Consider the following 27346-nt stretch of genomic DNA (forward strand, 5'->3'; position numbering starts at 1 on the left):
GCCTGGTAGGAGACGCGCACTCCACAGGAGGAGCCGCCCGAGGGCCTGCTGTTCTTACCGTCTTCCTTTAAAATGCCTGAAAGTGTCTGCTGAATTAAGTCTGAACAGGCGTAATGTGGCATTATATGAAACGCGCGCTTATTTTCTAATTTGCTCCTTCTGGTTCACTGATGTTAGTTAGGTGCTGTGATGCTTAATTATTTTGTACATTCCAAAATCGAGCCTGAGCACTGGATAACATTTTCGCCATTAAGCAGTCAACTGGCAATTAGTATCCATGTAATAATGAACATGCGCAAACATGTCGGGTGGGTTGGATTCAGTAAAATAAAAAGTCAAATTTGTGGAGGAGAATCAGTCAAGTTCATGACTGTGTGTGTGTGTATATATATATATATTCTAATCTAATCATATTGTAAACATTAAACTAGACTTTTGCCTAAAGGGAAATTAACAAAAGAAACACATATAACCAAATTTTCTTTGACTAATTGACACTTTGTTTTGGATCTGTAGGCCCCGACTCTTGTATTGCCAAAAATCCCAACAGGCTTCCTCCTTTGTGGATTCATAAATCTGTATACATTGATACGGAATAGTCGCACCTCAGGCAGCGAAACATTCAACACATCAAGCTCAGCGGGATGAAAACTGAACACACTTCTCACTACGAGAGCCAAGACTCTGATGTGTTTTGATCCTTCACAGCAGGGCCTTGGGTGCACGATAGGAAGTTGAAAACACTGTTCATGCCAGGCTCAGCAGCATTTGCGGCCGTGCAAAGCCACTTTTTTTTTTTTTTGGTTGTGATTCTGAAGGACGTTCAGTAGAGCATCGCTAATATGGAGCTCGGAACAAATTCCTACCCCCTGCTTCTCCTCTGTCCGTAAAAATGCTGTTTTCTGACTGCTTGGGATTGTGTTCTGTGAACAATCATTATGGGAAACTATTTTTCAAAGTGAAAGAAATTAGCTATTTAAGTCAAATTAGTGTGTGTAAACAGTGCTTCTTGTCTAGGCCCAAAATCAATGACAGAGCTTCGCTAAACAGGTGCCAGTGTCTCAGCTGCCATCTTGACTAATTTCGTCTAGACACCAGTTAAAAAAAACAAAAAAAACACTAAAATAATAAATAAAAAAATAACACTAGCGCTTGTTCTCTCTCGTCACGCTGGCACTTTGTTTCCTCGCGTATTCCGAAGCTTCTGAGCCGCTGTTAATGACAACTTGTTTGCAATTCAAAATACAATTGGACTAAAAGTGAACACAATCAAGAAGCAAAAAGGCCACTTTATTATTAGCAAGGCACAACGAGCAAGTATATTTAGATGCATTTAGCACAGCCATGTTTGATTTAAACACTCCCAACACCGCAAAGGCTTTTTCAATCATTCAAGCATTCGTGCTCTATCACAGGGGTCAGCGACCACATAGAAACTGACAGCTTCCACTTGGCTACTCATTCATTCGGAGTAAGGCCAGTCTCTAAAATAACAAATTGACTTCAATTTTTGTAGATGTATTAAAAAAATATATATAAAAACGTTAGTTGCAAATCATTTAACTTCATGGGATCCTTGGGAGCTACCTCGTGTCCGCTAGCACCATGTCAGTGACCGCTGTGCATTATCTATAGAGATGGGCGAGTATCGATACCAGGTATCGAGCTGATATTTTACCTTATTTTAATGTATCGGGTCCTCATAGAGGCTGTCGATACCAAGCCACTAATACTTCCATCCATTATCTGAACTGATTATCCTCATGAGGTTCGCGGGCCCACTTATACTTACACTTACAACTGAGGCCGTTTGAAACATCGGCAAACGATCATCTGCGTCAGAAGGAAAGGTGTTTGCTCATTTTTTCCCTCAGTGTGTTGAATGAATTTCATATATCAAAAGTAGAATACGTATCAGAATTTGGTATCGGTCGATACTCAAAGAGAGAATACTCATGTTGGTATCTGTCTGAAAAAAAGTGGCATCAAACATCCCTAATTATCTACATCTGGAATTTATTAATTACACTTAAATTCAGTAGTATTGCACAATTGCGTGATCAACGATTCCTCTGCGACCATTACACCCAACATTATATGGACAGGACATAAAAAAAATACAGCAGAAAGGCAACAATTTGGCATGGAGCAGGAGCGGGAGTAGAGCAAGCGTTAACATCTGTCATCATGTCACAATGGCTGCACTTTCGGAAAGTAGTGGAGGGCCTGGCCCCGGCGTGGCTTTGTGTAGCCCCCGCCTACTCTGAGTCATTACGGCAATGTCTGCTAGCTCCCGCCGTTGGGACAGAGAGGCCATCATGTGTTCCAGCTTGGAGCGGATAGCCGAGTAGTGGTGCTGGCGCTCTTCAGTCAGACTGTTGAGGCAGTCCTTCAGGTTGCCAGCTGGAGCTGTCTGGGTGGGGGTGGTCATCGTGAGAGAGGCGGCCTTGTTCTGGCCAAGTGCGGAGATGGAGCGGCCGAGATCGGGGTGCCGAGTGTCCGCCACTGAAAAACTGGTCTGAGTGGCAACGTGGCAGGACGTTAAACTCGGGGGGGCCGGCTTGCTCGCTTCAGACTTCTCTGCCGGGGGATTCGGACCAGCGGCCAGGATTTCTTCTTGCATGTGTTCTTGATCCAACCAATCATCACCAATTGTCGACGTGTTTGATGCGCCGCTGCCGTTTTGACCCGCTTCTGCGGCGGCGCCCTCGCGGGGAAGCTGCAGCGATAAAGTGCTGATTTTCTGGCCTGGTGTGCTGGTCAGACACACTTGCTCCAAGGGCCTCTCCCTGCTCAGGTATGGGGAGGAGGTGAGCAGATGCTTGCTGGGAATGCGCTCAAACATCTCACTGTTTTGGACGCTTGCAGAAACTCGGGTATTCACGGGAAGAGATTGCGCATAAAGAATCCGGAACTCCTCGTCAAACTTTTCTGTTATCTGACCAGAAAGCTCAATCAAGTTGCTGGTGTTCAATTTGCCATCAGTCCAGTTGAACCTGCACACAAAAAGACAGATTAACATGCTCCACCGGGGCATTATTTTTATTCTTCGTTTATTCGTCCGCGAGGAGGTGCCGCTGAGGTGGGCTTGTGATGCTTTGATTGGTCCTCAGTTTTGTTAAATGCGCTTGACCAATGTAATAACTAATCATCAACTCCAAAAAGACTTCTATAATCACTTTCTATAATGACCATCGAGGGAAAATAATCTTGACTGGTCGGTTGAATTTTAAAGTGTAAGAGTATATTTTTCTGTTCCCAGAACTTGTGACTTAAACCTTTGTTCTTTAATATGCAACCCCTGTAATCGGTTATTAAGCACACATGCAGGCGATGAAGTGAATGAAATTGCACATTAATATAAAAAAAATACGATATTTTGTGAGCGGATAGTTCAATAAATATATATTTTCCATCTATTTTTGGATCACCTTGCATTAAAACAAAGGGAGGGGGGCAGTATCGGCTTATCCAATTGCCATTTCAATATCAATATATGAACAAATATATACAATGTTCCATTTATTACACGTACACTTACTTACTTAATATCCACGAACCATATTCATTCATATATGTAGTTATGCGTTATATATATCACTAGACTGCAAAGTTTATTATTACACTTTAATAATATCATGTAATCTATTTACAGACAGACGGACAGATACCTGTATGAACCTGTAGCTGCACGGTTGCCATCAATCAACAAAAAGCGCTCATGAACTCTCCCCGTGATTCTTGCTCCTGATCTTGTGTAATAAGTCGTGCCAGTTATGGTTCGCACTCTCATTTGCTTTAAGTAGGAGAAAAAAAAAAAAAAGAGAGAGAGAGCAGCAGTGAGCAGACCTGCCCAGTCATATGAAATCTTCAAGGAAATATTTGAATTGTGTGCCAGTAGATATTGGAAGCAGCGGTGTACCTGAAGGTCATCCAAGATGACGCCAATGTTTGTGCACATCTTGAGGAAAGCGGTACAGCTCGACTGGTCCAGCAGAATGTAAACGGGGACTTTGCGGACAGAACACGCCTCCTGAAGATCCTTAAAGATATCCAGGTCTGTCAGGGAATCCGTAACTATGGCAATCACCTGCAGTGGAAAATTACAGAGAACATGATTTACTTTCAGGGCTGCTGCAGTGTTTTCTGGGATGCGGCACATGATTGTGTTTTCATTTGTATCAAATGCAAGGCCTTATTGAAACACAACTCCGAGTCTCTGTCAGACGCACCGCCTTGCAATATGTGAACCGATGTGCCCCCTCTCGACAGTCGTCTGTTACCATGGCAATCGGCAGTAACACTTGGTCAGCAAACAAATTACTTTCCACCACCCCCCCAAAAAAAAAAAAAAAAAAAAAAGAACGAGACAAGTACCTTTTATGAGAGATTTGTTTTTCACGGATCTTCCACATTCACCAAGACGAGAGGAATTTCACAAGCCGTTGTTGTGTGTCGAGGATTAGACACGGATGTTAACGTAATCTCAGATTTAAGACTTCAATCTGGTCATAGACACATACAATCTAAATCTGCCTTATTTGAATGAAAATGCGTGGATTATTTTAAGGAGGATGTGCCAAAATGTCTGCCCAATGACAATTATGCACAGTTACAGTCTTTTGTGCAGCAAAGACTGTGGGCTACGAGGGTCTTGCGCCTACAAAAGGCCATGATAATGTCGCATTTCCAGATTGATCTGGTTGCTTGTGCACTTTCCAACAAAAAAAAGCCATTGTTTGGCTCCACAGAGGCAAGTACTGCTCTTTAATAGACAACTTAGCAAAGCGAGTTGAGACACATCTGCTGCAGTGTTTGCAAATGCCCGAGGTCCCGCTGAAGCCATGCAACGATTCCTTCTTTGAACAGCAGACAGGGCTGACAGCTCAAATAAGGCACATGACACCACAATGAATATTCATTCTGCTTTTACTTTTGATTGTTCTTTCTTTTGGTCATTTCATCTCATTAAAAAGCCAGACGAAAGAAAACAGGCGGATCAAACTAAATTCCATTGGGACTATCCAGCGTGATTTTAGGATGACATTTTGTTTTAGTTCTTTTATTCCTGGAAAAGTTACAGTAAATATGAGATTGTGGTGTACCTACATGTCAGCAAAAACCAGTCATCCTGTCTAAGGATCTAATAAACAGAAGTGGCAAAATGCTCAGACTCTGTACTTCAACCGAAGTTAAGATACTTGCATAAAAAAAAAATAGCGTTTTGATTCAACTCCTGCACTTAAGTAAAAGTAACAAGAACTACAGACAATAAAATGGACTTAAACACAAAAGCCAAAATAAATTGTTACCGTCAATTATATACAAAACCCATTTGGATAACTTGGCACAACAAAAAAAAACTGATCACAAAATGGTTTCCTTCTTTTAATTACGGCTCCCACTGAGAAGAAACATAAAATCACAGTATGCATGTGACAAGAGCTATCTTATGTAATGTTGGGAAATAACTAACAAAAAATAAGAATGTTTTATTTTTAGACAGAGATTTTTTTTTTATCTGCCCTGTTCCGCTGCTAAATCGTGCAAACTCTCAAATAAAATATCTTACTTCTCCGAATAATTTGACATTGACAGCAATTCTGCATGTGTTAAATGTTTCCCTCCTCTTTAATTCAAATGATCAACTCATCAGCAACCTGGCAGGTGCCTGTTAACGATCCTGATCATGCGAATTGGGTGTGTTGGAGGAAGGAAACATCTAAGACATGCAGGATAGTGGCCCTCGAGGACTGGAGTTTGACACATGTGTGTATGAAACAGTGGAAACTTTAGTGATAAGTGATTGTATGCAAGAGATGCCACACAAAACAATGATGCAGGCCTGTAGTTTTGCAGCGTACCTCTCTGGCACTGCTGATCATTTTCCTTGCAGCTTCTTTGCAAGCGTAGATGTTATCGCCATAGCTCGGTTGGAAGTGAGCTACTGCCCTGGTGACTCCCCGGTAAGAGCCCGCAGTGAAGGCGGGCCAGCCGATCTCCAGCGGCGGCGGCTCCACGTCCGAAACCTCGGGGAAATAAGTGACCGACAAACAGTCAACCGAGCCGCTGAGAGACTGCTCGGGCGGCGCCTGGTCCTCGCCGAGGACCGACACGCGCCGCGGGGGCATGGCGGCGCCCCGGATCCACTGGATCTCTTCGTCCGACAGGAAGTTGGCGATGGACTCCTTTCTGAGAAAACTGAGAAAGTTGCCAACCCCCCCGGACAGCAGCTCCTCCAAGGCGAGCCGGTGTCTCTCATTGTACACCTCCTGCAGGTTACACTGCACGGCTCCGGTGAGCGTTGACTTGACCCTGAGGAGCGAGTCGTCCAGGCACTGAGACAAGGCCATTGCTTCTTTGTGTCTTCGCTTTTACTACCTGAGCGTTAACCGTCCCACGGGTGGCGGTTGTTCGACCTACAGGTAGACACACTTTCGTATTTTGTAGTTTCCTTGTGTTCACTTTGTCCCGGTTCGCTATTGGTTGCCGGGGAATTCTTGCACGGGAATGGCGACTCCTGATTGGTCCATCAGAGCTGTCATTTTAATGTAAACACAATGTGATTGGTTGGTTTGGATGCAAACATAACTTCTGCTCTGTTGCTGTTGCTTTTCTGAGACCCGCCCGCTATGACGTTTTTTTTTTTTTGGTCGATCATGAAATCCTAATTTATTTCTTTGTTGAAACCGCTCGCGCTTTCAACTACAACTTCAAGTTGAACTTTCAAAGACATTGCTCATTTGTTAGATGAGAGTAACCTTGATGTTGTTATCCTGTAATTGTGCCCCTCGCCTTGTTACATCAGCCTTCCATTTGTCAGTGCAATCGGGATCAAATCGAAGTACGCTGCACTTTTACATTTTTAAATCTTAAGGAGATGCTTTTTCCACTCAAGCCTTTTATCTTACATTATGCACCTCGTCTATCCATGCTGCTCCATTATACTTACCTGCTGACTAGACTGGAAAACACTTCCTGATACAGTATACAGTAAAGTTCACTTTTATTTTAAATACTAAGACTGTCAAAGTTAAAGTGTAAACTTTGGACATGAATTTAAATCATTTAGTGTTTTTTTTAACTCAGTTGATTTTTTTTTAATCTACTTCCTGTGGCGACCTATAACCTCTGCTCATGCGAACAGTCAAATTTAGAAGGGTCACTGGCGTGAAAGTGAAAAACAAACTATAGGTGGTTTTAATTTAACTTTTACTTGCTTGATGCATGCTGGAGAAATCTAAAGTACTGTGAAATCCCGTGAATAACACTATTGATCCCAAATCAGGGTTATTATTATACACTGCTTAATAAGAAAGGAGGTCTTATGTTGTTTAGACATTTACAGGTACCCATGTGTTGTAAAAAATAATTAATCACTGATTTATAGTGCAACTCATACGCAACGTTCAATTCGCTTCACTTAATGCAATTAAAAGCCCAACATAAAAAAGGCATGAATCTTTATTCGTTTATATTTTTTCACTCTTATAGTATAGATTACCAGTAAATTGGGGTACAGGATTATACACAAGTACAAAGAAAAAGCAGATTTGTCAGTATGATGATACACACGTGCATGGAATTCACAGCATTTTCTGGTCACTTTGCAAAGCCAAATTGAAATACCATATCAATTGATCGTCTTTGGCCTATCATCGCAGAGCAAAATACCCTGCTGGAGTCGCCTCCACCGGGCTTCACAAATCAACGCTGCTGGAGTGTTGTGCTCGTGGGCAGAAAAAAAATTGTAAACCTGAAAGCAGGACGTTTTCAGAATAGCTTCTATGAGGAGAAGATAAGAAAGATGCCTGTTAAGATGAGTCCGTTCTTCAGGATCATTAGAAGGATCAAAGAGTGCTATTAGAACAGTCTTTGAATCGAAATATGATGACTCTTTGGTGAATTCCAAGATTTTACTCATTATCATGTCAGTTGGAAGCTTCACAGAAAATAGCAGAAGTAGAAAAATTTGAGTAATCGCAATTACGGGAAATTCGTAACCAATTAATTGTAATCACTTGACAGCACCAGTAAATTCTGTTTGTCATAATGTATAGCGAAATCATGAAAATATTCAAATTTTCCATTTTTGTTCTATCATGTTTGCCCTGGAACCTATCCCAACTGTTGTTGGGCTTTTGGCTTAGCACCTTTTTTGACTGGTTGCCAGTCAGTCACCGAGCAATTTTACATGTTACAAGCTCAATCAAATCCGGGGAGTGAGTAATATTCGCCGCTTTCTTTAGCAGAAACACACGGAGGAGATGATTGGAGGCCAGAACCGATTTCTTCGCAAACTCTTTAATTCACTGGGAAAATGACGTTGTCGTGTGATTCCATTGGTAACTTCATTCCTGGCACATAAAGTTGAGGATCATGCCGATGAGAGGAGCTGTCATATCGTGAAAGTTGCAGCAGCTCACTGCTCACGCCACACCCACATTTTTCTTTCTATGCGCTGGTTTAGGCATTGATAATCTTGTTGTTCCTGAATGTTACTTACAGGCAACGTCTTAACTCATTCCTGGACAAACTGGTCAGCCAAAAAAATATATATTTGATTACGGCAAAAATAATTTAGAATATGCTAAAACCTCCTACAGTTCCTTCTGATTTCTAGCCAATGTTTACAACGTTTATTTTTTTCATTTACATTTGTAATGCAGACTCTACACAGGTTGGCCCGACCCGAGTTTCGACCTCACTGCCCGTTTCAAAATGATGAATTATATCATTTAAAATGTAATTATTCACGAATGTTGAGAGATGCAGCTGTCGAACTGCCATGCCAAGTCAAAAAAGGCATTGAGTGCTGGAACGGTGAACTTCTATACTGTGCTTAGCTTCATTAGGGTCATCGTTAACAAGGAGACGATCCCATAGCTGAGTTAGGTACACACGAAGATGGTTACCATACCGGCCACCCAGAACCTCTTGAGCAGGGATTTAAACCCGCAACCTCTCAATTGTGAGGCAGACGTGCTTACGACTAGGCCACCGTCCTGCCTATGTGCTTTTTGCCTTTTGAACAGCATCGTGAAAAAAAAGAGAAAAAAAACGGTGATATTTTGTCAACAGGGAGTGTTTGGACTTATAAAAGTAATAAATCTCCCGCCCGCATAAGCAGTACATTTTGTTCTTTTATCGAGTTTGAATCAGTTGAGAAATAGCAACGCTGTCACATGCCATTGCATGCTTTACTAACTGACATTTTTGACGCAGGACTCTCGGCCCAATCCACACAAAATATAAATAGAAGAAACCAAGAAAGTAGAAAAGCCAACAGGATTCCAGTCCATGTATGGATTTTGGATGTCCAAGTATCCAGGCAACAGATATTTGTTTTGGAATACAGCATAAAATATGTTTAAGCCTCACATCCATATAATGCTGGCTTTAGAGAGAGAGAAAGAGAAAAAGAGCGATGGAGCGGAACACCAAGTCGTCTTTGCATGTACAGTATTGGGCAACTCACACACTTTGCGCGACTAGCCCTGAGTCCAAATAATATCCCATTGTTGGCAAAAACACTTCCTGGGATATTGGGTCTGTTTTCATTCATCTCTGTTGCATTTGGCTGCGTTCAAGTGCACTGGTGCCTCCTTTCTCGTGTGCCATCCAGTGTGTCTCGGGGGTGGTGACGTTGCACAGAACCAGTCTATACATCCCCCCTCCTCCTCCTCCTCTTCTTTTTTTTTTTTTTTATTACACGCGCTCATCTATCCCCGCCCCTCTCCAAAATTTGAGATGAAAGGGCTTCTGGATTTTGGATGACGCTCCCAATCACGTGCTCGTAGGAAATACACTGGCTATATTTTTTGGAGCTGCCTCGTCCTGCATCGCCGACCATAGTTGTTTTTGCAGCGGGCCGGGCAGCTCCTGTCATGTAATGTACCTTGCCGTGGTCACTGACGGGTTCACGCCAGTTCGCCGGGTTCACTTGAGGAGAGCCCCCACCCCCTGCTCGCCTCTTCTCCTCCTCAAAGCGCGGCGATCGGAGCTAATCCAATATTATTCATTTATATATTCATGTCGGATTCCATTTTGCCGTGCCGACTGTTGAGGTAAGGACACATCTACTCTTTCTGAGGTGGAGCAGTGCAAGCGACGAACTTGTTTACCGAAATGACGTCTCTCGCTCTTGAATTGTGGATGTTGATCCGCTGCTGTAGTTTATATGAAGTCGCCTATGTATAAAATGGCGACACTAGGTGGAGGGGGGTGGAGGGTATTTTTTTTTGGGGGGGGAGAGGGGTTGACTGCTCCGAAGGTTTATATAGAGTGCCAGCTGACCGTTGGCAAGTGTCTGGGGAGGTCGTGTGAGGCTTCCCGATCCTTGTGAATGGACTTGAAATGGCTTTACGCGTCACTTTGTCACACTTGGATCCCGCCGAGCCGCTTTGCGTGCGCGCTCCCGCTCGCTTGCTATAGCCTCCAATGTGGCGGATCTGCTTATTATTTTTTTTGGATTATTATTGCACAACACGCCATTTCCTCTCCGAAGCGCTTTGAGTTTGGGAGAGACTCGCCAAGCCAGCAACACACGCTATATCGCTCGCGCGCACACACACGGAGCTGTGTGGGCTCACTCAGAACACAAGACGGCCGACTCGCACACGCACGCACAAGTGTCACAAATCCTCTACTTTATGCACGTCCTGCTATGGTAGGCCCAAATGCACAGGACTCTTTCTTTCATTTCCTCCTCGTCCTCCCACCAACATGTGCTTCTGCCCTCCTCACACACCCACTCACTCACTCACACGCGCGCGCACGAACACACGCACGCACACACACGTCAACACAAATACACAAGGCTTGTTCATTCCGACATATTTTTCCAGAGTGTGGTTTGCCATTGGGGTATTGAATGGATCACTTCCGGCAAGGAACATTTTTTTATTTTATTTGTTTTTATAAAATATTGAGCCAGCTTTAGGAAGCATGTGGCAGTGTTGGGGATCTAGTATCTGTCTATGTTCTGCCATCAAGTGTCCCACAATGCACCTTGAAAAGTAGTGAGCAACTGTCGTCACTAGAAAATCTGATGTGTCCCATGATGCACTGCAGCAATCCAGGAAAAAAGAGTTTCTGTTTCCTGGTTGTTGATTTACGGCAAGAGACAAATTTGTGAGATGTGATGTGAAAATATTTTGAATATTAGAATAGCAACCCAACATGGATATTTTTTTTCTTAGACAGGCGCACATGCACTCAGCATAAAAAATGTCATAATTGTTGTGCCTGGGGAAAATTTTTAGTTTTACCATGGTTGGGAATTTGGCAGACCACGTTGCGCCTTGCTGGCGCTCCGGCGCCTGTTATCTATTACCCAGTGCACGTGACAATTTGGTGACAGGAAGTACAGTAGACTTTAGACCAGGTGAAACCAGGTCTAAGTTGTGGTGCAGGTGGTGTAACGTGAGTTTGGTGGATATGAGCAAAGATTCTGTGTGCTGCTATGTTTGGTGGCTGTCATATTTCATTCATAAATATTATTCACCGTGCATTGAACCCTCTGAAACATTTTATAAATGAATTCATTGAATGCATTATTTTTATTCTGATCTTTTATATATATTTTAAGTTATGCTCATACTGCGGTACAGCCAGTGTGTGTTTGTGTGTGTGTGTGCGTGTGTGTGTGTGTGGGGGGGGGTGTCGGGGCTGTCACACATATCTGTTAGGTTTGCGGGGGCTGATGAGGGGAGCCGCTTCGAATGGCTGAGAATCAAGTCGGCTGTGTTCAGTCCCTCAACGGCGCAAACGGCCATTTCTAATTTCGCCTGTCTATGAAAATGCCAAAAAAAGAGAAAAAAAAAACCAAACTCCGGAATTTGATTGCACATTGCACGAGACTTGCTTTGGGCACCGTAATAGGCGCTAAAGTGCGTTGTTTCCATTCGTTTGTGAAATATACAACTCTTTGGAGAATTTGTTCTTGTCATTTCTTTATTAATTCAATATTTCTTACGGAAGGTCCACCAGCTGACACTATTCCAGTATGTTGTAATAATGCGACAGTAGCTGCAACCGATGAGTTAACTACACACTCTGCTATATGAGAATCCCTTTTTGTTCTGAATCATTCCTCATTCCCTTCTCCCTAATCACTCCGTAAAGATTTTTTAGTGGGACTTTTAAATCAAATATATATTCCATTCCCCGTGTAATGCTGAGAGAGTAGGAACAGCCTGAGCATGTCTCCCCTCTCCCTTTAGGGGAGGAACCTCTCCTCACCGACTGTTTGTTGCCACTATGGACTGCATTGTGGCTTTCACGAAACAAGAGGCCAGATGAATCGTGGCAGCCCGGCGCGCTCGGCAGGCGTGATTCACTGGCAAATTTTGGGAATGGGCTTTAATTATTTCACCATGTGAGGGCGTTACATATAATGTAGGTCAAGGAAAGGACTGAGGTTTTCCACAGGGCCGTTCCAGAACAAGTATGGTCGTCCGCTCTCCTGTGGACGTGCTTCATACTTGATTCGTGGGCGTGTGCGTGTTTGACCAGTAAGACGCTCTAAATGAGCTCTTGGCCCGGTGAGTTCTGTGTGCGTGGAGGTTTTCACTCCAGCCGCATGTACACTGGGAACCGGCTCCCGTGTTTCGGAACTCTGCTCTAATGAGGCCAGCCAGTCTCCCTTTCATCCAGTCAGAAATAGGACTGCGGTTGCGTCCGCTTTTGTCCCTCAATTTGCAATCGACTGGAAGTACCCCATAGAGATAAATATTGATATCCACTATAACTATCTGTAGCTTTCCGGGCTGTGATTTAAGCAACATTTTTAACTGTCAGCCAAGTGTAAAATGAGATGAACTGATTTTTTTCTTACAAAGAAAGTAATATGCCATAAAAAAAAAAAATAATTCTTGACGAAGTAGCTAGTCTACCTGGGAGGTGAGTCACTTCACATTAAGACTAAATCAAGCTCACTTTCCTGAATATATTCCGTCCGTTTATATTTTGTCGTATATTTCACTTTGCGTGTAGTTAATCAACATAAATTTGAACCTCGTTTACTACTGAAATATATATATATATATATATAATATACACACACACACAAAAAAACATTTTTTTCTTTTCATTATTTTCATCTCAGCATGCTTGTATACAATGAGAATGTGCGACACAACGAAGGCACATCACGCCTCTGTGTACTTGCACTTCACTTGTGTGGTGTTCTGACAGCACTTTGGAGGTATTGTGCTCATGTGTGTGTGTGTGTGTGTGTGTGTGACTCCCACTGCTCCAAACCAAACCCCTGCCTGAGAATACCAAGGAAGGTCATATGGTCATGGTTTGCAGATTTAGCCGACTTGGAGTGTTCAACATTCCTCAAGCTCAAAGAAGAGAATCAACTGTCTTAACGCCAAAACCAATCAAATTTCCTGCTGTTTTTCATGCAGTAAACTCTCGGAATCACAATGCAGGCTCGGGTTATTTCGTCCGAGAGCGGCGGTGTTCGATGCAGGTGCAATTTAGTCAGGGTTTTCAGCTTTTATTTAGTGGCGCTTTTGTCGTCGCTCTTCGCTATATGCAACCTCGGCCCCACTAAAACAGCATGTTTGCACAGTTCCGAGCAAAAGAAACACTTGTGCTCCGGCTGGGGGGGTGACGCGGGACGAGTGTAGAAAGAACCCCTGCCACTTTCTCTGTCCCATGCAGGAGCTGGCAGTCGCCCGGCTCGGTGGCGGCTGTGATGTCAGCCATTTTAGGATGGACAGTACAATGTGTGGTACGCCGCCATCTTTCTTCCTTTTCTTAAGTTGCCAAATGAATGCCTGTAGTCTTGGCTACAGAACTGAAGAAGTTATTCATGAAAAGTGATGTAAAAGGATGCGTGACTCACAATTTTTTATTTATTTTTTTTCTCGGCGCGCCATGGTTTATTTGTCCGTCATTCATCTGGGCCGCAGATAGAAGGCTTTGTAAAACAATGTACGCTTTCCGCAGCGAGCTGCGCCCTAACGCATAACAGCAAACACGTGCGAGGAGACACTAAGTATGCCACAGCCGCGTCTGATTGAGAAACATGGTGACAGGAGGTCATTTGCAGCATGCTCACTCGTGCTTTTTCCTTAACTCAGCCCGCTGAGAAGCGTTTGAGGAGGCGAGAGGCGGCTTTGGGTTGCCGAGGAAGAAAATGGCTCAGACCTCACCCGAAGTTGTCTGAAAGGGATGTGAAGGCTGAATGGACTTTTCAACCGAGTGGCTCACAGGCCCGTGTGGATTAAAGTTTGTCCTGCGCCAGATGTAGTCCGAGGAATTCAGTGTGTATGAGTCTTGAGGTTGGTGGGCGTGTGCGAATGTCTCGGCAGTGTGTGTGTGTGTGTGTGTGGCATAGTGGGCAAGGGGAGGAGAAGGGTTGCCATGGCAATGTTAACACATGAGTGGCACGACCGACCGGTCTCCCAGTGGACGGGGCTACAGTCATGGAGGTAAAGGAGGGGTGTGCGGGGGGGGCATGTGGGTGTGTGTGTGTGTGTGTGGGTGTGGGTGTGTGTGTGTGTGTGTGTGAGAGAGAGAGAGAGAAGAGGGAGGAAGAAGAAAGCGAGATGGCTGACAACACCTGCGTCGCAGACGTTCAGACACAAACACACACAAATACGTCGGCCGTAGACATTAAAAAAAAAAAGAGAGAGAGGGCGCGGACGAGACGAAGACGCTTGGAGGTCGTCACATTTTGTCTCTTGAGCCGGACAGCCAGCGTGGACGCCACTCTATTAACGCCGTGCTAATCACCCTGACATCTCCCACTTGTGTTTCCGCACACGTCTCACTCCAGCCACACACTTATTCATGCCGCCACGGCACGGCGTACAGTGGCACACATGATGTGAAACCTGTCCACTCCGGTTCTGTGAAAGAAAATCACCTCGTTTCCCGGCATGCATCGCGATGGACAAGAAGGGAGACAAACGCAACTATGGCATGTCCACAGCGAGACGTCGCAAAAGCCCAAAGCGCCGGATCACATTTGCCTCCTAAATGAGCCACCATTGTTCGTAATCTTTGCAAGACAGTGAGATTCTGTCTCTGTTTTATCTTGAGCTTATATTTAGGTGTCCAGCTGATCCCCTCACATGACATCCAAGTCTGTATTGGACACCAGGCAGAATATTCCCTCTGGATAGATTTATTTTTTTTATTTTTTTGGTCTTTCAAATGGATCTGTCAGGGCTCCTCCCACTTTGGCCCATTTATAGACTGATTAAAAAAAAAATTAAATACCGGCGTGGATCACTGTCGGGCGCAAATGAACCACAAAACAAATGTTTTGAGAGCGAGAGATTGTTTTCTCTCCTTTTTTTTTTTTTTCTTTGGTGCCGAACTCTTCCGCAACCGTCGCATCAAGAGACTCCTTGCCACTTATTTGGTTCAAAGAGAAAGATTTGAGAGCGTCGCAGGCGCTAAATGTTGCCGAGGTGAGGAGGGAGTGTGTGAGAGTGTGTCGACGCCCGACGAGGAGGTGTCAGCGGGGAGGAATATTGAAAGAGCGCCGGCTGTCATCATCATCAGTCATCCTCTCGCTTTACTCCCAGACGTCTGAGTTTTGTCTTCCCTTTGTCCTGCTTCGTCTTCCTCCTGCCTCCACGTTCGCCTTCATGTGACAGGCGGCGCGGCGCGCAACACAAATGTGCGTTTGTTCGTGTCAACTGTAGCTGACCCAACAATCTGGGAGTGTCTGCATCAGGGGGCTGTTTTGAATTAAATTTTAATGTCTAGCAACCACTTTGCAGCCTCGCCTCTCTTTCCGGTGGCAGCGCGCTGTCGATTTTTCACGTTGTAATATTCTAATTGCTGCCGCAGTTTATGAAGTGATGAAAGGACGTCGAAGCTCTCAGCCGTATAAAAAGTGGAGATTATAATCATACATTAATGACATGTAAATATAATACGGCGATGGAAATGACAGTATAAAAGCAGGTCCGCCTTCAAATCCTAATGCTGCTTTTAAATCACATTAAATGTAAAAAAAAAAAAAAACAGCAGAATGAGGCCTAATCCCATTTGGATGCTAAACGCTTGTTTTTCAGTTTCGCAACAATTTCGCAACAAAGCAGCGGCGCTTTTTGTGAGCGAAAGGTGCATCTGAGAGTTTGCACCAGCGTGGCAATGTGACACCCTGCGGGGACAGAACGGCTCAACGCTTTGTCCACCTTGCCACCCAAACACAAATCCTGCCTTTTCACGGGCAACGTTCAATGGCCCACTGTTTGGCTAAGCCCTGGTTTTGTGTCTCAAGTCACGCTCTTCCAGATAAAGTGGGCCGCTCTTTGGATAGGTGACTTGATTCTTTATGCAAACTGTTCGCCCGTCTTGAGGGACGGAGCTGAACTTACCAGGGAGCAGCCGCCTCTGTACTCGACCCCATCTGCCTTGTCGCTGACTCTTGTCCCGTTTTGACGCAGCTGCTCTTGGAACACTTCAGCATTGTTACAAAATTACCTTCTCCAGCCATTCATTCAGACGTGCATTTGCTCGAGCAGCGTTTTATATCTTTTTTTTTTTCTCCCCCACAATGGCTGGTTAGTATTTATCAAACGTCTGGCCAACGGAAGAAATACAGTGACAGAGCTCCAGACATCTTTGTAATCTAATAACGCTCTTATGGTGAATATATAAAACCAAGTAAAAGACATTTCACTTGGTTAAAAGACACAAAAATAAATATTGAAGCGCCGTTAATATGAACCCTGAGTCTGTTTTCTAGCAAGAAGATGGCCCTGGCGTAGTTTAGTTTCATGGCGGCGGCACAGATGTCCCAGCTACTCATCATCCAAGGCCTTCAATATACAGTAATTGAAAAAGGAAGACACGTCAAAAGTCGTACGCCAAGAGCTAGGTCAAGGAATGACCTCACAGTCATTTTTTTTTTTGGTCAAACATTTTTTTTCTAAATTAATTTAAATTTAATGTTTTTATTTATTTAGATTAAAAACAAGCTATAGCAGTGGTTCAGATGCTGTCATAGCCCCAGCCAATCACAGCTAAGCACAACCTGTTTCGTAACCGTCAGCCGACATTTTTTGTTGTTGAATGCCCCCCTTGAGGGAAGTCGACTCAAGAATTTTCTAGCTTCAGAAATAGCATGAAAGGTAGAACGTCGTCACTCGCGACCTGAGACTCGTCATCCACGGCCGTTTATGTTGAACATAATTGCCGCTCAAATGACGGCACATATGAGTCCATTAATAAGGGCGAGCCACAACTGCCGTGTGAACGCGGCAATGTCCAAAAAGGGACAAACGAACATGCTTTGATTTGATTTGCGCAGCAGGCCTAATTGTTTAATTCCAATTTAGTGCCTATATGCCATCTGTCAATTTACGCCTCAGTTATGTTGTCAGATATCGAATCATTTTTGGGTTTGGATCAACATTTGGTAGAAGCCTTGCCAATTTTGTGATTTTTTTCCCCCCCCTTCAATCATTTATCAAAAACAACAACAACAAAAAAAAAACCACTTGATCCAGGGGGTTATGATTAGTGGGGTGGGGTGGGGGGGACAAGGGGGCGGGGCTAACTCTAACTAGTACATTTAGCCTTAGGGTCCAATTAAATGACAACGACCAAATAAAATTGTTTTGCCCTTCTGTTTTTAATTTTCACATACAGACAATAAAGTTGTCAAACTGATCTCCGGTCACATGGATCACAATAAAAAAAAAAAATTTTTTTAAAACGGTAATGAGCATGCTCGAGCATGCAGGGGCAATTTGTAAAGATCCACGACGTAGATTCACACCAACTTTTTGTCCTCATGGGTTGTCCAAATCCATCTTTTAAACGGCTTTAAATATGCATGGATAAATAAAAAATAAAGATGATTGCAAAATTATTTTTACTGGCTAACAGTCAAATCTATTGTACATTTATTTATTTTCATGTTTTGTTCTGGCACTAACAAAACACTGATAAGACAAAACATGTAGTTAAACAGTCAGAATGATTTGTTCATTTTCAAGTTTTTTTTTGCTGAAGTTACAAAAAAGTTACTCTTTACAACAAGGACAATATGCAGATGTGAAAATAAATACATTTTAATTTTGAAATGAGTTATTCCTAATAAAAAAAAAAAAGGCAAAAAAAATCTATCCAAATTGAAATCGGGAACTGAAAATCCAAAATCCAATCCGATCAATTGGAGCTTGAGAGTGAATCGTTACATCCCGAGTTATTTCAAATTTGATAAATGAGGCTGAGTGCTAATGGCTAAATTTTCCCCATTAAAATGAATGAATCTGATAATGAGAATTATTTTGTGGTCCATGTTTTGAATGAAAAAAAAACATTTTTTAACATTAACAAGGTTTATTCATTTAATTTTTTTCATGTTCGGCAGGCCGGATTAAAACATTTAACGGGCCGCATGTGGCCCCCAGACCGTGGTTTGCCCACGCCTGATTTAAATACACGCAAACACTTTCCGTACTGTAATTAGCGCTTGACTCGTGCAGTAGCGTTGCTTAGTGATCGACTTCGGTGCGTTCCAATTGACATTGCAACAAACCAAACACACTTTTTGTCCGCACACAGCTCCGATTATAGGAACTACTGTTTTCAGTGTGAAAAATCGTAGACTTTGAGACCATTGTTTTTCACACAGTGTTGTTCTGTTTTCTGTTAAAAACGGAATAAAGCCTTAGGCTGATTACTAGTCAATCGCACTTTGTCTACTGACGCCGAGTCCAACAACCGTTCACATTCATACCGAGAGGCAATTCTGAGTCGTCGACGTCAGTAACCGATCGTACACGTTTTTGGACTGGGCAAAGCCAGTCGGCCCCGAGAGAATGGAAAAGAAATGGAAATGGAGATTCAAACCCGGAACTTTGTTGTTTGCGATCCCGAGATATGCCAAAACGCCGTCACCCGTTAAACAAAAAGAATCTGCGCGGCCGCATTAAATGGAGTCAAGGTCGATTTGTGTCAACGCTCCAAAAGCATCATCGCATCTTTCATACAGATGTTTGAAATGTGCATGCCTGCGTCCTCCTGTTGCGCGAACACCCTTGTAAATGGTTTTGTTCGGTGTCCTTAGCAGGGGTTAATTGAGTGTTCCATCAGAGGGCATCATGACCTGTCTGGCACCGAAACGTACAGCACATGCCTGCGTCTGGATGCGGTGAACCAGGATTACTGCATAAGATGCTCGTGACCTACTTTTTTTGTGTTTTTTTTTAGTGTTTGTTTTGTTTGGTTCTTTTTTTTTTTTTTTTTAATTCCCGTCCGAACGCAGCAGCTGTCAGTCGTAAAATAAAAAAATAAAAAAATTAAGGGGAAAAAAAAAAAAAAAAGTAGTCACAAGGAGCTCGTCACCATCCGGGTTCATCGAGTGCTGTTGGGCAGTCATTTGAGGGTCTTAATTCCGGAGCAGGTTCATTTTTTTTTTATTGACCAGCCACGAGGGTGGCTTCTGTAAAATGAAAACGTGTGGCAGGCCCTTTTCAACCGTGACCAAGTGCCATGTGATGAAAAAAAACATCTAATGTGATAGTTAGTGTTAGCGAAACTGCATTTTAGCAATTTGTTGTCGCCTCTGAATGTTGATTCTGTGCGGTTGATGTTTCTCTCAGGCATGATCGACTTGCGAGATGAGGTTAGAGTGATAGAGTGCGGACGATTGAGTCTCCCGCCCGGGCGCGCCACACGTCAACAATTCTCCCAGTCCCAGAAAAGAAGACAAGAGAAATATGATCGGAGGTTCTGTGCGTGTCACAAGTTCACTCCGGGGGCAGAGGGTGAAGAATTGACTTCACTTTTTCTCTCCTTTTTTTTTTTTGCGCCTTTTACTTTCCATTCCTACACAGCGATTAAAGCCAGCTGTGTTGCTGATGTGACACTAACCAGGAGAGAGTATCCACACTTTTTGGCTCACAAATTAGAATATGTATGACTTGGTGAGGGGCATATTTTTCACCTCCTAATCATACAGTGAAGAAAGGAGAGAAATTTTGTGGCGCGTGACTTGAAGTGTTGGAAGACGGTGGGATGAGGTTTTGCAAACGGGTGAATTGTGTCTTCGCTCATGTGTGTGCGTTGGCTCCATGTATGCTTTTTTAGCAAATACACAACACGCTAGTTTGATCCAGCAGAATTATTCTGAAATGTATTTATCTGCACAATCCCGAAACTGTCTCTGTGAGCTGTATTTTGATGGTGTAAAAGATTTTGCCCTTCATTTCGCAAAGTAACCAAAAAATATTTATGATTTAATTTCTTACCTTTGTAAGGTACGGACACTGGATAGAGCAAAACGACACATTTGCACGATACTCTATATTTCCACTTGATACATCTTGCCTTGTTTTCCGTATTTTCCGGACTATAAGCTGTGATTTTTTTCCTCGATTTTGAACCATGCGGCGAATACAACGGTGAGGCCTTTCTGTGGACTTTTCTTTCACCACTAGGGGCGCTCTATCGTTCAGAAAATCGGCTAAATAAATCAATTTTTTTTTTCCTCTTGGGTCTGTTCTGTTTTAATTAGCAAAGTTGTTGCCATGTTAAAAGGCACTGTTTTAACAATCTATTTATGGACCTTGATGTGCATTCACAGTACAAAATCGTTCTTAACTTGAACAACTCTTTTTTTTTTCAGAAAACTGTGGCTTATGGCCTGGAGCGGCTTGTATACGTTTTTTTTTTTTTTTTTTTTTTTTTTTGCGGCTTATATACGGGTGCGCCCCTTATAGTCCGGAAAATACTGTACATTTTGTTACCACAACCACATGAATGTACAACCCGCACAAAAAAAAAAAGGTTATTCTGTACACACCAATTCTGGTTGTGAATATTGTGAATACTGTACATTGAGAACAAAATTGCGAATGAAATCAAAATCGCAATATCTGTCAGAAAAATCGTAATACATTTTTTTTCCCCAATGCCCAAATACGCATTTAACTCTTCAGCTTTTCTTTTCGGATTACACCCATTTGAATGCTGGAAGCTGAAAAATGTAGTTGAATTATTCCACGTGTGTGTGCAGGTTTGACATACCGTGTATATATTTTTCCGTGCCAACATCCTTGTAAAAAAAAATAAAAAAAACAGCCGCGTGCATATTTTTGTATATTTTTGCCTGCAGACAATGTAAAACAGCTGGGAAGGTGGGATACATGCGGCACTATCAATCAAGGGAATGGGCAAAAAACACGGCACTCAATAAATGGCAGAAACCCCCCGAGGAAGTGTGCGGCTAATATTTATTCACTGATAATAACTCCTTCCTTGAGGGAGCCAGGTGGCATCTGGCAACAAATATCCCCGCTCGCTCGCATTCAAACCCTTCCTGCAAATCACATTACTCGCCATGCACCTCGGCTATAGAGCCTACACTTTAATTACTCTTTTCTTTGTCTGGATCATCAAGCGCGGCTAAAAATAATTCCATGGACGCATGCCATTAATAATTAGCGGCGTTAAACCTAAGGCAGCAGTCAAGGAAAACAGCAACTATGGCAAACGTGAGACATTGTCATCGGCGGCTGCGTTGATTTGCGCGCTCTCTTATTGACTTGATGAAAAGTGACAGCCAGACAGTATTCTAAAAATCGAACTGAATAAACAGAAGAGTGACAGGTGAGAGTCATTGTCTGCGTGTGCGTCTTGCTCTCAGACACCTTCATGTTTAATTGCCGTTGACTTTGTATCGTCGCTTGCATTTCAAAAACTCCTTTTTTTTTTTTTTTTTAAAGACAAGCCTGACACAAGGCTATTTTGACTCGTCAATAAGCGCTTTGATGCTATCAATAGCTTCTCAAAAAAAATATATATTCGCTTTACATGTGTCTGTAATAGCAGATCCTTTACCTTATATAAGCTGCTTTTATTTTTGAGCAAAAGAAATCATCCCTTTTAGACTTGAGTGCTGTGATTGTGGAGCAACACCACCTACATTGTCACACTGTATTTCCACCTACACTTCTTCCTGTGCGTAGCGCTCTTTCGCTTCCCCACATTCACGCGGCTGTTGTGAAAACTATTGTGTGCGCCGTGCCGAGGCCGGTCCTCAGGGTTGCTCACCTACTATTCGTGTTTTTCCACAATTCCCGCAAGTTTGCCCGGTGGCGTCATTTGATCTCATTTTGCATTTGTTTGTGCGCCTCACAGGTTCCCTGGGAGCTTTTAAAAGTTGGACGAGGGTCCCGCGGCAGCAGAAGGCATGAAGCAACATTGTGGCTGATCCATGACACGAAACTCCGCTCGCCCTCCGCTCTCATCAAACCGGACAATCAATCACTCACGTCGCCATCGCCACAAAGCTCCACAATGGCCAGCAAGAGGAAATCCAGCGTCCCTTGCATGATACCATCCAAATCCAAACATGTGCGCGAGGAAATCATACTGGGCTCGCTGCCAGAACTCCTCCCGACAATCCCGGAAGACGGCATACTCAGCATCTCCGGAGAAGAGTCTGGCCACATCTCACACGACTCATCCAAGTCCGAATGCGGCAGCGAGGTGCAGAAAGGAGGCGCGTACGGTTGTCCGCCGTGCTCTTTCGAGTCCCGAGATTTGAACTACTTTTTGGATCACATGCACAACTGCCACTTGGACTTCCGGGCCCAGCCTACGTTCTACTGCCTGAACTGCGGCGTCTCGGTTGTTCGCTTCGAGGCTCTGGCCCTGCATAACGCCAACAGTCATCCGAAGATCACGGAGGGCTTGATGACCGCCTCCCTGAGTGTCAACAAGCGGGACGGCGTCACCGCGGTGGAGCAAAGCCTCTTCACGGACAACGGAGACCACTACCGAGAATCTGGAATCTCCCTGAGCAAGACCCCCATTGCAAAGATGATGCGAGCCAAGGGAGAGCATAAAAAGATTGTAGTATCTCACACCGTGGAAGTCTTGAAGAAAGTCAGCGGGAAAGATGGCGACCCCAGCATGCTGACAAATGTGCCTGAACTCCAAAACGGGGCTCTCGGTGTTTCTGGCGCCCAAGCTATGCCGAGGACAGCTGTTAGTCACGTGATTGCGACAACAGTGTCCAACCAAGTCTTTCACCAGCACACTCCCTCCCTGTACTCCCCCGCTCCCTCCGATTCCAGTAAAGACCTTCCCAAGGTGATGATCCCTCTCAGCAGCATCCCCACCTACGATGCCGCCATGGACACCAGCAGCTTTTTGAAGACATCCTTTGGCAAGTTCCCCTACCCGACCAAAGCTGAGCTCTGCTACCTGACCGTGGTGTCGGAGTTCCCCGAAGAGCAGATCAAACTGTGGTTTACTGCCCAAAGACTCAAGCAGGGCATAAGCTGGTCTCCCGAGGAAATCGAAGAGGCCAGGAGGAAGATGTTCAACACCGTGTTCCAAGGCGGAGCGCCCCAAAAGCAACCCGCCCCGCAGCGTCACGTCAATCACGTCGTTACTCACCGCACCGTCACAGCCCCTTCAGGTTCAAAGGGACCAAACTTCCCCATGGCGGACGTCCCCTTCGGCAGCGTGAGAACCAGGCCCGTCGGCGTCATCGCCAAGCAGGCCAGCATGTCGACGAACCCCCACGTGACGAGGGTCTCGTACTCCACTCCTCTTCTCGCTCAGAAGGTCCCGTCTCTCGTCAGGACGACGCCGATACTGACCAAGAATATTCAAGCCGCCGCCGAGCCGGAGAAGAGCGGCGACGGGCTCGGGGCCGAGGCGGCGGCCGGATGCGGCGGCGGCGGCGGCGGCAGTCGCAGCAGCAGTAGCAGCAGCACTTGCAGCAGTAGCAGCAGCATCACCAGCTATTCCAGCAGCGGGATTAGCGGTGAGAATGTTTCCCGGAAAAACGTCAACAACAGCGGCCCCGCCAATGGCATCCACAGCTTTGCCGCCTGCTCCGCCAATTTTAGCAATAACGATTTGCACTACGTTGCGACCCCCAATGGCAAGACACGCAACAGTTTACTGACAGGACTGGAAGGTTTAAACAGTCACGGCGCCGTGGAAAACACCAGCAACATAAACCATAACAATCACAACAGCGCCAGGATCAGTCCTCAAGAGCAGGCCGACGAGCAGCGCGGCGTTCACGGCAAGGACAGCAGTATTACCAATGAACACCCCGCCCCGAGAGACGGCGCTCCCCACCTGAACCACGCGAGCGCGTCCTCGACTCAAAGCAGCACCAGCACCACCGTCATCACAAAAAGCGGCTCGTCCGTGACGGAGGAGGGCAAACGCAACAAGGAGTTCAGCATAAAAGGCATGTCAATCTTGCAGCAACTCATCAAGGACGACGATCTTTTTACCGGGGACAGAAGTTGCTCGGAGCAGAAAATGGAACCCATCAAGATCAACTTCAAGCGGCTGAAGATGAATGAAAGCGAGAGCGCCTCTGACAGTGCGCATCAAGAACACAAGTCCGACATAGCCGAGGGGTCTTTCTCGCCCCCGTGGGCCAACAAGAACGCCCAGCAGCTGCGCATCCTTCGCCAGGCTTTCTCCGGCGCTCGCTGGCCCAACAGTCAGCAGTACGAAGAATTAAGCATACAGACGGGCCTGCCCAAGTCCGAGGTGGTGCGCTGGTTCAGTGACAGCCGCTACAGTCACAAAAACGGACAGCTGAAGTGGCTGGAGAGCTATCTGCGACCAGCTGCAGATGCGGAGGAAGCCAGCGGCCGAGCGGATGTTGAAGCCAAATCGCACAAGGACCAGCCGGCCGCCCAACAAAAACATATTATCCGACGAAACGTGAACAAATCCCTCCAAGGGGACGGAGGACAAATAAGCACTGAGCAGCGGCTTCAATGGCAGGATTTCAACTCGCCGCTGCACGCGCTGATGGGGACGGAGGGAAGCAGCGAGCTAATCAAAGCTGAGACCCCCACACAGCCGGGAGTCTTGAAGGACGCCTGGCCGCCGAGAGACCATCAGCAGCTCGCTGCCAGTCAGCCTCTTATTGAACAACCCAACGATGCCAATCAAAGCAGGTAATCGCAACGAGACCCGCATGGAGTTAGTAGTTGAGTTTTGGTCGTTGGATTAATACTAATAATCGTATTCATGATGATTTCAATATCAGTCAAAATAACTGTGATTATTATTTTTTCCAAGTCAATTAAACACACCAGGTGAAGAGATTAGGCGTGGCAGCTTGTTTGTGAGGCGTGTGGATCGGGCTGTGCAATTTATCAAAATTCTATTATATTAAAATAGCACTCATCACTCAAACTTTTTTTCTAAAAGTATAGTAAATAAACTTCAATTCACTGCTTTTTTTTTACACAAGGAAACTCGATTTTATACATTTGCGCCTTTTTTTTAAAAATTATTTTTAGATGAAATAAATTTGATTTGTTTACGTTTTAATTTTTTTTTTTACCCCCAAAAAATAGTAATTTGAATAATTGTGATTTAATTATCACGAGAATAATTGTGATTAATATTTTTTTTTCATAATCGAGCATCTCTAGGTGTGGATGTTGACAGACATTCAGTCATGCCACATTCCGCCAATCAAGGGTCGTCTGCGTTTAAAAAAAAAAAAATTTAAAAAAAGGCTATTTTTAGGTTAAGTAGCAGTCTCGCTCATTGAATTATAGATTTGAGAGCGCATGCTAATACATGTGAATAAATCATGACAATTGTGTGCGGTGAGGTGGCGCCGCTCCTTCCATACAGCACACGGTAACCTTGCGATCAGATCCTCACCTGTTTGTGTTTGTTTTGCACACGTTTAGGGATCGCCTGAGGATGGAGCTGCTGGAGGTGTGATGAAGTCGCTGGGAACACGCGTGCAAGGCCGGTTCGCTCCCAGGCCGGGCTCCCGTAACGAGTGTTTGTAATGACAGCAAATGTGATTGTAGCTGGACCGTAAGACTCTGACTGTAACTGTGAATACCCCCCACCCCCGTCCCTCTTCCTCTTCCTCCTCCATCTGCCATCACTTCCTCCCGTGTCAGAAGAAAGAACTTCTCACCTTCTTCAGTCCTGTGATGTTTCAGCCTTTCATGCTTCTTTGTGGTCGTGTGGGGAGGGTGCACAATGAGGTCAGTATGAGGGATCAAAGAAAAGAACGAGAAGACGCACACTGACTGGAAAACTGACTTGAATGAACAAAACTAGGATGGGTAGAGGCCGGGAGATAATGTTTTGGGGTCAGCGCGAGAAATCTATATACAGTATATGATCGAAACTGCACTATAAAAGGGGGGGTTGTACTGACTGAATGGACAAAAGATGTGTCAAAGAAATGTTATTGTTGGCTTTGTGATATTTTTTACTTTTTTAGCAACCAGTACTTCAGCACTGCCTTGACTTTTACTTTTTGCTTTTTGTTTTTTTTTCCCAATTCTATTTACTTTTCTAGTCACTGTAAGTCCAGATGCAATCAAACATGTTTTATTTAGACCTGTATCAATGTTGGTGATCACTTTGTGGTTCAGCTACACGCAAGAGACTATAACAATGCACTAATGAAGACAGCAATGCTCAAACTCCCACTGCCCCACTGCAAAGGTATTGACAGCTTTTGCCCAGATCAATAACCTACAAAGCCCTGCAAGCTGAACAGAGACAAGCCTGTCACGCTAACGTTGCCTTACTCAGCTCTGTCCATGTGTTTATGGCCTGTTTGTCCATCAGCTCGCTTTCCAGCTACTGCGCTTTCTGTAAAGTTAAAGAGAAAAAAAATAAATAAAGCGAAGAGAAAAAAAAAAAACAACAAAAAAAAAACAAGCCAGTGCATCAAGGATCGCTGTTGGTCTCTATCTGTGAAAAAAAAAATTGTGTGCTGCTTTTCTGTACACTTTGGAGATGTTTTAATATGAGCTGTAACTGTAATAATGTATCAACTATTGTGACTGGCCAATTGTTGTTGAAAGCTAAATTACCAATTTGGATACTTTGACACTGACAGAGTGAGATCTCGAGCTAGCTAGAGAGCCAAATGGGGAGAAATTCTCCTCTGAATTTTCTTGTTTATATAAACATACAGTCACTACATGGATATCCTATTAAGCTGCATCCTTGTCAAGCTGCTAATAGCTAAGAACGGTGCTATACCATCCAAAGTGAAATTGGAGGTTCATCTCCTACCAGCAGTGTATGCACTTGTGTCGAATGTTACAAATTTATTTTGGTTTGAGATAAATGGAATCTGGACTTACGGTGTAATGATCGCTTACAAAAAAAAAACTTTTATGAAATAGCTTGATCATAAAGCACTGTTGTATCATCCTTTCTACACTTTCTCTGAATCTTTACAGAATAAATTGAATACTCACCAATCGGCAGTGTTGTATTATTTGTAGCAAAGCCCACCTTGCAGCGGGAGTGAAATTGATGCCCAAAAATAAAGCTGTGGGATACTTTTGAAATGAGTCTCAATTGCGTAGCGCGACAC

At 44.2% G+C, this 27346-nt stretch overlaps 2 protein-coding genes across 3 annotated transcripts; one reads left to right on the forward strand and one right to left on the reverse strand.

Moving 5' to 3' along the window:
- Nucleotides 1–1269: 1269 nt before the first annotated feature.
- Nucleotides 1270–6459, reverse strand: sack1d (scaffolding CK1 anchoring protein D). The gene is made up of 4 exons (XM_088309488.1): nucleotides 5865–6459; nucleotides 3923–4090; nucleotides 3672–3796; nucleotides 1270–2996 (listed from the first exon to the last, which is right to left on the reverse strand). The coding sequence occupies exons 1-4, from the start codon at nucleotides 6351–6353 to the stop codon at nucleotides 2186–2188; spliced, it is 1593 nt and encodes a 530-aa protein (XP_088165614.1). The 5' UTR covers nucleotides 6354–6459; the 3' UTR covers nucleotides 1270–2185.
- zhx3a (zinc fingers and homeoboxes 3a) lies at nucleotides 5953–27230 on the forward strand. Of its 2 annotated transcripts, none has more exons than XM_088309487.1 (3): nucleotides 5953–6425; nucleotides 22129–24932; nucleotides 25683–27230. In XM_088309487.1, exons 2-3 carry the CDS (start codon nucleotides 22288–22290, stop codon nucleotides 25714–25716), a joined length of 2679 nt encoding a protein of 892 aa, XP_088165613.1. In that variant the 5' UTR covers nucleotides 5953–6425; nucleotides 22129–22287; the 3' UTR covers nucleotides 25717–27230. The 2 variants fall into 2 exon arrangements, with proteins under 2 accessions (XP_088165613.1, XP_088165612.1); XM_088309486.1 differs by lacking the exon at nucleotides 5953–6425 and adding an exon at nucleotides 9709–10067.
- The last annotated feature ends 116 nt before the right edge of the window (nucleotides 27231–27346 follow it).

Source organism: Idiotropiscis lumnitzeri, chromosome 11 (genome assembly GCF_059441095.1).
Source record: "Idiotropiscis lumnitzeri isolate Australia: NSW breed Sydney's pygmy pipehorse chromosome 11, RoL_Ilum_1.0, whole genome shotgun sequence".
NCBI classification, from domain to species: Eukaryota; Metazoa; Chordata; class Actinopteri; order Syngnathiformes; family Syngnathidae; genus Idiotropiscis; species Idiotropiscis lumnitzeri.